The sequence below is a fragment of the Acinonyx jubatus genome, chromosome B3, assembly GCF_027475565.1.
Source record: "Acinonyx jubatus isolate Ajub_Pintada_27869175 chromosome B3, VMU_Ajub_asm_v1.0, whole genome shotgun sequence".
Classification (NCBI taxonomy): Eukaryota; Metazoa; Chordata; class Mammalia; order Carnivora; family Felidae; genus Acinonyx; species Acinonyx jubatus.
In genome coordinates this window covers 17,593,628-17,606,641 of record NC_069386.1, presented here as the reverse complement: position 1 = coordinate 17,606,641, position 13,014 = coordinate 17,593,628, and the positions used below count along the sequence as shown (strand labels likewise).

General features: G+C 41.4%; 1 protein-coding gene across 4 annotated transcripts in view; it reads right to left on the bottom strand.

Annotated features, from left to right (window-relative positions):
- The window catches only part of LRRC28 (leucine rich repeat containing 28), a 181,207-nt gene that overhangs the window by 32,075 nt on the left and 136,118 nt on the right, over window positions 1–13,014 (bottom strand). For all 4 annotated transcript variants that reach the window (XM_053223621.1, XM_027067956.2, XM_027067959.2 and 1 more), the window contains one exon: window positions 9,181–9,283. In XM_053223621.1, the coding sequence (XP_053079596.1) occupies window positions 9,181–9,283 (103 nt within the window). The remainder of the gene's footprint in view (window positions 1–9,180; window positions 9,284–13,014) is intronic.

Sequence of the window (13,014 nt, the reverse complement as noted above, 5' to 3'; positions counted from 1 at the left end):
CAATAGCTGTTCACCAACTTGGGTAGAAATACTTCAATACCGTCAATAATTTCACAGCTGGTATGGGTGCACTCATGAAAACCAGCTATCCACTCGCCTGTCAAATGATGTCAGAGTTTATATGAAAGTTTTCGCAAGATCTGCCTTTGCTATTTACTTTGCCTTTATCCCTCTGGCTTTCAAAAACCTCTGTTCACCCCATGTGATCACATAAGCACCAGAGTCTGTAGCAGCACACCTGTGGGTTGGCAGGAGAATTTTGCGGGTTAGAAAGATATTACCCTGATGAAGCATTCTGTGAAGTTGAGGACATGAATCTAAAGTTTATTTTATAATCATTGCTTCTTTCCTAATACAGACAAAATTAACATGAGAAAACCATATCCAAAATGCTATTATGCAGTATGGCCACTAAGTCTGAAAGCACAGGCAAACGCACAATAAATGATTCTTTTGATGATATACTACATGTACTGTGATGATTAAATTTTTTGTATTAAGGTGGCTAGGCCATGGTAGCCAGATATTTGGTCCAACACTAGACCAGATGTTTCTGTGAAGGTATTTTTTGGATGAGATGAACATTTAAATCGGTAGACTTGGAATAAAGCTGATCACTCTCCGTGATGTGGGTGGGCCTCATCTAATCAGCTGCAGGCCTTAGGAGAGAAAGACTGAGGTCCCCTTCCAGACTGCCGTCAGACTCAAGCTGTCACATCAACTCCTCCTTGGGTGTCCAGCCAGCCCTGGAGCTTTCTGACTTGCCAGCCCCCACAATCATATGAGCCAATTCCTCAAAACAAATCAATCTCCCTCTCCCCCTCACCCCCACACACTTCCTATTGGTTCTGTTGCTGTGGAGAACCCTGGCTAATACACAAGGTAAAATAATATGATTTGCTTCCAAACTTTACAGCTACACTGTAGTATGAGAACCCTGGGCAGAACCATAAAACAATGCAAACGCAGAGTAAAAAACAAGTCATTTGTGAATTATTTACTTCACGCTCTTATTGCCTTAACAGCTGCTGCTTCTTAATACAATTGTGCATGAGCTATACATGGACACTGCCCAAAGAATTTAACAATACAGAGTAACAAATAAAGGTGTAGAAAACTGAAAGCCAGATTTTTCCTAATGCCTTCCTCATCTCCCATAATTAAAAAGACAAGTATCTGAAGGAAACTGCTGAACAGGCTCACATTAACAAGTAAGTGGATCCTCATTTTATATGGAATCTAATTTCCCTTGGACAATTCTTTTAGCAGAAGTTCCTACTCTTCACCACTGGATATAAAAAGCTAATTAAATTCATTTTATGACACGTCTATTAAATGCCTTCTCTGCTTCATGCTGGAGACAAGCTGCCGCTATGAAGAATGCAGGCAGGGGTGCCTGGGTGGCTCAGTTGGTTAAGCATCACACTCTTGATTTTGGCTCAGGTCATGATGTCACGGGTTCATGAGTTCGAACCGCGCATCATGCTCTGTGCTGACAGCACAAAAACTGCTTGGGAATTCTCTGCCTCCCCCTCTCTCTACCTCTACCTCACTCGTGCACACATGCACTCTAAGAAAATAAATAAACATAAAACATTAAAAAAAAAACAATGCAAGCTATAAGGGATGAGATTACATGAGTTAGGGGACCTTTCTGCTGGGCATGGCCAACCTCCCTTGATCTCATCAGATATGAAATATCCTACACCCCTATTACATGAAATGATGCAGGAACAAGAAAGGTATTTTCCGTCTCTGCTCTCAGGGAGCTAGCAGAGGGGCTTAAACATACAGAGGTGACTCTAGACCAAAGTTGGAGGCAGTGTGCACAGTGCAGAGGTTACGAGTATGGACAATGAAGCAGATGATAACTCTATACCACCTGGCTTTGTGACCTGGGGCAGTTTACTTAATCTCTCTGAGCTCCGGTTTCTTCATTTCTAGAATGGGGCAAACATCGCAAGGGATGCTGGGAAGATGATGTGCAAGACGCAGATAAAATCAGCGAGCACACTTCCTTGGCACACAAAAAAGGTAAAGCAATGTTTATAGCTGTTCTTGTTTCCTATTCTTACAATAAGTGATTCTTTTGGTAGCATACCACAATACACAGTGCGATGGTAAAATTTCTGAATCAAAACGTCAGTCTAGATGTTGCCGTGAAGGAATCTATTGCTCCAAATTAATATTAGCACCATGATATTCCAGGGAAAGGGAACAGGGATTCAGCTCTGTGAATGTGCAGGGCGCACAGGGTTAAACACACAGTTCCCTCCGGCCAGAATGTCTGGCCCATGGAAGAGAATGGCAAGTGGGAGAGCAGGCTGGAAAGCTAGTGTTGCACATCTCAATAAGAAGTGATTACGGAGGCACCTGGGTGGCTCAGTCAGCTGAGTGTCCAACTCTTGGTTTGGGTTCAGATCACGATCTCACGATTCATGGGACTGAGCTCCATGGTGGGTTCTGCGCTGACAGCGCGGAGCCTGCTTGGGATTCTTTCTCATCCACTCTCTCTGCCCCTTCTCTGCTTTCTCTCTCGCAAAACAAATAAATACACTTAAAAAAAAAAGAGGTGATTATGAAATGAATTGCCAGTAAGGAGGGATGGAAGCCCCATATATGTCTCAGTTTACAATGAAATAATTATTAGCTGGCAATTATGAAGTCTTGGTATCTTTGATTTCCAACTCAGTAGTTTTTATCACTTTAGATGAAATACCAAGGCGGTTACCAAAAAAAAAAAAATTATGTATCTGAATCCTTAAGTGAGTTATAAAAATGAGTTAAAATCTGTCACAAATGTTAGTACTTTTGGCTTAACTATACAGATAGTTTACAGCAATTATCACACAACAATTTCTTTCAACTCAATGTTTTCGGAGCTGCCGTTCAACATTTAACCCTAAATAAGCTATGCGAATGGTGACATCTTTGTGCCACTAAGATTATGTTCCAGAACATGTATGTCATTTAGCACATTAACTTGTGTGCATTGTCACACTTATTTCACCTAACATGTTAAAATAATAAAATTCTCTTACCAAAAGCACCTAAATGATCATCTTGGAATTCCTTAGAAAGTACATGATGTCATTTGCATGTTCATTATTGTGGGAACAGCTACTAGATTTACCCTCCCTTTAGCAAAAAAGTTTTTTTTCCCAGCTTAAATTACAGGGAAAGGAAAGGAGAAGTGGATAAGGAGAAGGACAGACACTGCCACCCAGAGAAAATGGGCATTGGTGTGAACACAGTCTGCCATTTTGGCAGGGCCTCATTTAAGGCTTAGCTTCGTTCGGTCTGAGAATGCATTTATTATGCTTTTATTCTTGAGAAGTATTTTTGTGCTGGCTGCTAGTTGACTGTTTTTTTGCTGTTGTTGTTTAGCACTTTAAAAATGCTGTTCTCCTGTTTCCTGGCCTTCGCGGTTTCTGATGAGAAGATAACATTCTTCTGAATGATTCCTTTGTACGTAATTTGTCATTTTTCTCTGGTTGCTTTCAAGATTTTTTTTATCTTTGATTTTTTTTTTTTAATTTAAATTTTAGTTAGTTAACATACAGTCAAATATTGGTTTCAGGAGGAGAATTCAGTGATTCATCACTTATATACAACACCCAGTGCTCATAATAACAAGTGCCTTCCTTAGTATCCATCACCCATCTAGCCCCTCTCCCACTTACCTTCCTCTAACAACCTGCAGTTTGTTCCTTATCATTAAGAGTCTCTTGTGGTTTGTTTCCCTCTCTCCTCTTCCCATCCCTTTCCATGTGTTCATTTGTTTCATTTCTTAAGTTCCACATGTGAGTGAATCATATACTATTTGTCTTTCTCTGACTTATTTCACTTAGCATAATACATTCTAGCTCAATACACCTCATTGCAAACAGCAAGATTTAATTCTTTTTGATGGCTGAGTAATATTCCATTGTATATACATACCACATCTTCTTTATACATTCATCAGTAGATGGATATTTGGGCTCTCTCCATAGTTTGGCTATTGTTGATAATGCTGCTTTGGACAATGAGGTACATGAACCCCTTGGAATCTGTATCCTTTGGGTAAATACCTAACAGTGCAATTGCTGGATTATAGGATAGTTCTATATTTAGTTTCTTTTTTTTTTAAATGTTCATTTATTTTTGAGAGAGAGAGAAAGAGAGAGAGAGACAGTGTGAGCAGGGGAGGGTCAGAGAGAAAGGGAGACACAGAATTTGAAGCAGGCTCCAGGCTCTCCCCTGTCAGCAGAGAGCCCCACACAGGGCTAAAACCCACAAACTGTGAGATCATGACTTGAGCCAAAGTTGGATGCCCAACTGATTGAGCCGCCCAGACACCCCTTGTTTTTAGTTTCTCGACGACCTCCATACTGTTCTCCAGAGCGGCTGCACCAGTTTACATTCCTACTGACAGTAGAAGAGAGCTCCCCCTTCTCCACATCCTTGCCAACACCTGTTGTTTCCTGTGTTGTTAATTTTAGCCATTCTGACAGGTGTGAGGTGTTACCTCATTGTATCTTTGGTTTGCAGTAGCTTTGCCTAGGCATTGTTTTCTTCATAATTTATACTGCTTAGGGTCCGCTGAGCCCATTGAAAATGTGAACTTAGGTCTTGCATCATATTTAGGAAATTTTCAGATGTGATTTCTTCAAACATTTTTGAGGCATTTCTCTTAGTTAAGAGAAAAATTAGGAAAAATTTGTGCCTTCTGGGACACCAATTATACCTCTATCAGGCTTTTCTACATTGTCTGGCAGATCTCTGATGCTGTGTGTTCATTTTTGTTTTCAATCCTTCTTCTCTGTTCCTCACACTGAATGATTTCTATTGTTCTACCTCCCAACTCACTGCCTCTTCCTCTGTTACACCCATTCTACTCTTAAGCCCATCAAGTCAAGTTTTTATTTCAGATATTGTATTTCAACTCTAGAATTTCCATTTGTTTCTTTTGTATAGTTTCTTTTTTTTCCCCTGGTCTTTTATTCACTGCAAACTTATTTTTCTTTACTTCATTGAGAATAGTTCTTTTAAAATCCTCATCGGCCAACATTTGGGTCCTCTCAAGCAGGTTGGTCTCTGCTGATTGTCTTTTCCCTTGAGAATAGGTCACATTTTTCCTTAATTATTCAAATGTGATTTTGGGTTGTGTCCTGGACACTGTGAAAGTTATACTGTGAAGATGCTGGATTCTGTTATATTCCTCTAAAACTAGAAAGGAGTGTTAACGTTTTTGTTTTCATAAACAATTAATTACTTTGTCGGAACCAAACTGAAAACTCTCTCTTTGGTATTTTTATCTGTAGCTACACTGTTTTGTGCTTGCCCCAAAGTGTGGTTCAGGTATCTAATATTGCTTGTTATTAGATGGGGAGCAGCCACTACATAAAAATAGACTGTAATATAAAGGCTATTTTTCTAGACTGCTGGGTTAACTCGGAACTCAGAATGCATTTCTCATATAAACAATTCTGTTACCTTAAGTGGTTCTATTAATCAAGTCATTTAACCAACCTGCACCCCAATCCAGCTGTTTTTACAAAAGAAAAAGCAAAGCAGTGGCTCAGTTTTCTTTTCCGCATATGATCAGACAACTGAAAAAAATAACTGGTATAGGATAACTTTTACCATTAAGTTCTCTCAAATAGGCAAATGTGCCAATTACCATTCTCTAAAATTCTAATGGGAGGGACTTCTCTTTGTAGGTAAAATACAGAAGAACTGAAGACATTTACTCCTATAGTAACAATCAGAAAGAGCCAGACAAAATAAAAACCATACTTTTCCATGAAACTAGCAAAGAGCAGTGGATGCAAGGAAGCTGTGATGGCCAGTCTCCAAGATGGCGCCCACGACCTCCCCTCCTAGTATCCGCTCCCTTAAGAAGTCTCCTCCCCCAGTGAGTAGGAGTTACCTGTGTAATCAATAGGATAAAACAGAAATGACCATGTGTAACTTCAAGGCTAGGTCACAAAAAATATTCCCATGCTCTACATTTCTATCACTCTACCTCTCTTAAGGTATTTATTTTTTGTATTACAGTCATGTTATGTATTAGGATTAACATCTAAGTTATCTTTGTTTTTTCCACAATTCTTAGCATAGGGCTGACTTGCTAGTTACTGATGAATAATTATATGACAAATAAATGAACATCTTATAAGGAGGTGCTAACTTTATTTCCACCAAAGATAACTGTGTGAGACTTCTGAGGTTTCTTGAAACTGTATGACATTTGTTATTTGCTGTATTTATATCTGTTTATAATTTTATATCTGATTCTGTATTCTCCTTCTGAGATACGAATTATACACATAGCAGATTTTTTTTATATTGTGCCACAAGTCCCGAAAGCTGTGTTCATTCTGCTCTGTTGCTCTAATTCTTAGACTCTCTCTCCGTCGGAAGAGGGAATGTAATTGTTTCAGAGATGGTGCGGTACAGCAGAAGCCACTGTGCCCTTCTATTCCAGGCCTGCATCTAAGAAGCAACATGTGAGAGCAGTGGAGAACCAAGCATGTTGAACCTTAGGTTCTCTGCTTGACTATCATCTCCTTAAAGAGAATTAGCACCAAGTCTGATCAATTATTTATTGTTTATTTGGATCCCTGGTTAGATTGTATGGTTTTACTCATCACTGTATGGCCATTGTCTGACATATGATCACAGCAGTCGCTCAATAAATATTCACTGAATGAACTAAGTGAACCAAGATCCTTGTTCAGAATCAAGAAGCACACTTTCTAGGCCTCAAAAACCCTTTTGCTCTTTATATTAGGTTCACCTCAGATCCTTGTTCTACTCTTTGCCCTTCCTTCTCCCAGCGCCCCCCCCCCCCACTTTGACTTGGAATAGGGGAGTCCCTTTGCATATATTCAACAAGACAGAGAAAGTGAAGGGGGTCCCTTAATTCTGTTGCCAAACCTTCAGTAACCACCATCTATTAGAATTCTGAGTACAGGGTTGCCTGGGTGGTTCAGGTGACTGAGTATCTGACTTCATTCAGCTCACGTCATGATCTCATGGTTCGTGAGTCTGAGCCCCACATGGGGCTCTCTGCTGTCAGCGTGGAGCCCGCTTCAGATCCGCTGTCCCCCTCTCTCTCTGCATTTCCCCTTACACACTCTCTCTCAAAAATAAACATTAAAAAAAAAAAAAGAATTCTGAGTACATTTTGCCACAAAATATCATGGAATTTTGGGGGGGTGCAAAATGGGGTTAAATGACTTTTTAATAAGTTGGCTAGGAATATAACTACCTGAATTGATCGTAGTGCGAAATGCATTCTGAGTAAAACCACAGACTAAATATGCCTTTTGGATCACAGTTCATCTGTAAGTGGGACTACCTATACGCCAAAAACTACTAATATTACAAAACCGATTGTCTGATACTGTCCTCTGAATATTTTTCTTACCACTACTTCCACAGGAAGGTGTTAATAGTAATAATAAAGGTAGACTACTGGCTAATAATTTGCATATTTTGTCCTATTATTTATATTCTCAAAGATTTGGAGCTCTTATAAAACTCACTACTTCTGCTACCAGATACCAAGGTAAACATGAAAAAGTGTCTCCGTATTCAGCACAGTCAATAACATCCATATCTATACACCAAAGTAGAAGGCTCTTTATCTTAAGTAAAAGCTGTTCCTTAACTGTGGTAGAGACTTCTGTGCAGTCTCTGAAGGCTTAGGTGGGGGGAAAACTGCCTTCAGCCTTGGAGCCTACTTGCATCATTCTGTGTATCTTGGTAAGGGGGAGCATTTTACTTACCACTTGGAAGAATTAGGCTGTATTACAGATCATTTAAGAACTCATTAGGATTAATGACTGAGTAGTATCACAGCTGTCACATAATCAGCTGTCGAAAAATCACCGAGCTAAAAACTCCACCACACATTCTATTATCTCTGCTTCACAGAAGGTTCTGAACTACATCTCTGGGCTTGTATTTCATCAGCCTACGTGCGCACTTCGAAGCATCGTCGAAGGCTCTTCCAAGATAACAAGTGTATAATTTTTCCTAAGGGAAGGCTGTTATTCCTAGGAATGCCCTCTCTGGGGCCATCACTGCTCAGAGCCCATCCTCTGGAGCCAGGCCAACAGGGGAGTGGCTGTTCTCTGGGTACAAGCTTATTGTCATCGTTCTTGCCAGAACTACATATAGTATGAACCAGGTTACGCAGGGTGTCAGGATTACAAGGACAGATTGAAATATATGGGCTAAGTAGCCTCAAAGATCTCCCAAATATTCTTTGGCTGTTTATGTGAGGAAAGTTAGGCCAGTTAAAAGCAGGTTCTGGTAGCCAAGTTGTCCTATGTTAATCCCATACCACTCTAGGAAACATCTTAAGGTGGTTCTGTCTCACTCTTATAGAAGAAGAAGCTGAAGGGCGCCTGGGTGGCTCAGTTGGTTAAGCATCCAACTTTGGCTCAGGTCATGATCTCACGGCTCATGAGTTCAAGTCCCACGTTGGGGCTCAGAGCCCCAACAGCTCAGAGCTCGGAGCTGCTTCAGATTCTGTGTTTCCCTCTCTCTCTCTCTGACCCTCCCTCACTCACGCTCTGTCTCTCTCTCTTTCTCTCTCTCTCAAAAATAAGTAAAACAAAATAAAGGAAAATAAAAAGCTGAAACTGCTTTTCTAAAAGCCTGACTGAGAAGGAAAGATTATTGCTGCTCTGAAAATAAAAGCCTATCACTTTCCTTGAACTGAAACATCTGTTTTGGTTGCCAGAATCATGATTCGTATTAAGGGACTATTTCAAATGTTGCATTCTAAATATTTCGAAATGGTCAAGTTCTAGATACGAGGGCTATTCCTGGAGTAAAACTGTCACTGCAGTGGAGTGCAGACGCTTTTAAGTTCATGCTGATTCCTCCAGTTTCAGTGACTGATACTACTGAGTTTATAATAGTATACATGGATTCGTTTTTGACTGGAAAATAATAAACCACTTGCTTACCAACTGAACTGGAAGTATAATACTGCAAATTGATTGCCCAATATTCTTAGTTTCAAAAGGTATTTGGTTTAGCATATTAAGGCCAAAGACAAAATCAAAAATGATTATCCAAAGTTCACCTATTTCTAAGTTACATCAGGACCAAAAAATGAAATAGAAATGAGCGTGGAAAAGAGTTTAGCTATAGTATAAAATACGAAATCAGCCTTACCCACTGCACCCGACGACTTTATTGTACAGATAGGATGGCAAGCCTTTCAGGTGAATGTTGTTATCCACGTATACGTATTGTAGTTCTCGAGATCGACCTAAATCTGGATTAGAAAGAGAAGAACTGTAATTCCCATAACTATATACTAGCACAATGTGAAATGTAAAATGTAATCCATAATATCAGAATAATTCAAAGTTTCTATTCTGGAAGACAAACTGTTATAGATTTCATTGAACTCTGCATATGTAACCAAGCTCACATAATAGATTATGTGCCTCAGAAAACGTGACTGTATGGGGCACCTGGGTGGCTCAGTTGGTTGAGTGTCTGAATTTGGCTCCAGTCATGATCTCACGGTTCATGAGTTCAAGCCCCATATCGGGCTTGCTGCTGTCAGAACAGAGCCTGCTTCAGATCCTGTCTCCCTCTCTCTCTGCCTCTCCCCTGCTCGTGCTCTCTCTACCAAAAATAAATAAACATTAAAAAAAAAAACAAAGAAAACGTGACTGTAGAAAAATTACCTAACCCACCTGGACCTTGATTTCTTGAACTGTAAGATGAGATAAATGGGAATTGAATATTATTAAATTTCCTTCCCACACAGAACTTCTATGACTTTTTATAAACAATTTTAATTTAAGAATAATGTTTGTTGTAGGTCTTCATTCAGTTTCATCTTCCTCCAATGGAAAGTTGGCAGATCAGCCTAGACCAGCTTAGTTCTACCCCTGTATTAACCAGTGTCTCACCTGCCCCGGGCAGAGAGATGGGAACAGCAGAGGTGGGGCAGGGCGAGGGATCAGGCCCTGGCTAGGCTGAAGTCTCTGGAGCTAGGCTGATGTAGGAAAGGAACAAGTGTCCAATGCTGCAGGGAGAGGAAGAAGAAAAGGGAACTCTAAATCTCAGTCCCCTGGTGAGGTATGAAAGCATGGTGGACAAGGCCGGTAAGGACGGGAATGGGCCTTGTTAAAAAGAAAACCACAGGCCCAGAATGGAGTCACTTATGCTCGGCCACGTCACCAAACAGGGGCTTAACACCTAACCTAATTGCAGTTTCAATTCCCCCACCCCCACCCCGGAATGTACCCTTTAACCAGTCAACATGGAATTTCCTGGTCAGCACCAGGAAATTTACTGATAGACCCCATCCGTTCCCCTATAGCGGGGCAATCTTGCCTGAAACAATGCATTCTTTCCTAATAATTTCCTTTTTACTGCTCCCTCTCTGCCTTTAAAGATTTTTTCTTTTCTACAGCCTGACAGAGCTCCTTTCTACTTGCTAGATGGAATACTGCTCCGTTATCACTTAAGCCAATTAGATCTTCAAACTGACTCAGTTGAATTTTTGTTATTTAATAGTATGTACCGGGAATGGGGGGCCCAAAAAGAGGGGTCTGCAACAGGAACAGGTGTGCCGAAAGAGACAGAATCCAGATGTTTTCCAGAAGCAGCTGGGCAATGGGGGAGCCAAGACTGGAGGGGGGACTCGGTGAAGAGATGAGGCACAGAGTTAACGAAGGCAGTAGAGACACTTCCAAGTGCTAAGGACATCCCTTCCTGCCTACCATGTGCCCAAGAATAGTCAACCACCTTCCTTTCCACTCCTAGCACTCACTGGGTGGGGCTCTTTGTCTTCACTGCCACAGAACAGAGTCCTCAGCAGCCTTGCTAACCCTCTACTCCCTGAAGCAAGAGCATCATTTTTGAAAAATTTTCTGGAGTTCTGTTTGTGCAAACAGGCAACAGGCTTCTGAAGTATATCTCTCCCCTGCAGTTCTGCAATTTGGGAAAGACTGGGGGGACCCATAGAGCTAAATTAGGGTGTTCTTAAGTATATTTACATCTCAAGAGAAAACCCACTTACCCATGAAGGACCTTGCAGGCACTGTGGTAGGCCTTGGGGATAGAGATGAGAGTGTGAAGTAATACAGATGAAGATGGACAGGAAAATAAGAGAACTATCAGTACAATCACTGCCCTAGAAAGTGGCTTATAGAAGTTTTATGGATTCACAGCTGGGTTCTGGACACTCTGTTACAGAAGGTGGGAGGGGTGATAGAAGACTGAGGTAAGAAGGGCTCCTTGTGGCATCGGGTGGGGAAGGGTCCATATTGCCTCCTCCTTCCCACTGCTGGTCCTATCATAATCCCGATAATCCTGTCCGGGACTAGCACTACAGAAAGACACAAAAAGAGGAAGCAAAGATGGCAGTGCTGGGAGTCAACAAAGAGGAAGTGGCAACTCTCAGGGAGAAAAAATAATTTCCGGGCTGCTGGCTAGAGATGCCCTTCCCCAGTGTGGTGGCTTAATGATATCTAACAAAAAGAAGAGGCAGAAATGGTATGTGACTGCAGACAGTAAGCCACAGAAGGCATTGTGGCTTCCTCTTTGCTTTCTGCCTTGGATCACTCATTCTGGAGGAAGACAACTTCCTGGTCAGAAGAGACTTCCAGCAGATTTCTGGAGAAGAATTGAGCCCATGGCCAGCAGCCATGTGAGTGAGCCATCTTGGAAGTAGCCCCTCCAAGTCACAGGTCAAGTCTTCACATTACCGCAACCCCAAGGCTATGGAAATGTCCTGTTCCTCCTCAAATCTTGGATATTAATTTCAGCATCCAACAATGGATCTCGGTTTGCAATAATTACTGCACGGTATTTATCTAATGCTATACCATCTTTCTGTCTACATTTATTAAGTGCAATTCGGTAAGGAAGAGCCTTCCCTTCCATCCCATTTATGTATTTGACTGATTTTTTTAAGTTTATTTATTTATTTAGAGGGAGACAGAAATAGCACAAGTGGAGGAGGGGCACAGAGAGAGGGAGAGGGGGAGAGGCAGAGACAGAGAGAGAGAGAGAGAGAGAGAGAGAGAGAGAGAATCCCAAGCAGGCTCCGCACTACCAGCACAGAGCCCAATATGGGGCTTGAACCCAAGAAGCTGTGAGATCATGACCTGAGCTGAAACCAAGAGTCAGATGCTTAGCCAGACTGAGCCACTCAGTTGCCCCTATCTGACTGATTTTGATATCAGTATGGATTCATGGATATTTATTTTATCATAAGGATTAAAATCCCAATACTATTATGATTTTGTATTGGTCAAAATGTTCCAGCTTTGGCAATTAGGAGCAGCTTAAAGTTGGCTCACAGGTTCTTCTAACAAATTTTCATCCTTTAAAAAAAAATTTTTTTAATGTTTACTCATTTTTTTTGAGAGACAGAGTGAGCAGGGAAGAGGCACAGAGAGAGAGAGAGAGAGAGAGAGAGAGAGAGAATCCGAAGCAGGCTCCAGGCTCTGAGCTGTCAGCACAGAGGCTGATGTGGGACTCAAACCCACAAACCCTGAGATCATGACCTGAGCCGAAGTCGGACGTTTAACCAACTGAGCCACCCAGGCCCCCCGGTTTTCATCCTTTTTTGAGCACTTCCTTACTTTCTGGCACAAGATGTTCTAAGCTCAGCTTGTATTTTCCTTCCTCTAGCCCAGAAATCAACTACTTCTCCAAGGAGCCTCCACTCCTTTTATTGGGGTACAGTGTTTATAAACCAAGATCTGAGCCACGCATGCTCAGTCCTGTGGGGGGTGCCACTGCTTCTAGGATCTCTCAGTGGACAGAGCTATAAAACACATGGATATACGTGAATCCGTGTATACATCTCCACCTGTGTCAAAAGATGGGTAGATTCTTGGTATTTCCCTCCAGAGGGTTCTACCAATTTGCATTCCCTCCAGCAACATACGAAGGCATTGCCTTTCTCACAGTCTTGCCAACTTTTAAAACATGTTACCTCTTTACAAATTTGTGTCGTTCTGATAGGTGAGAAATGAT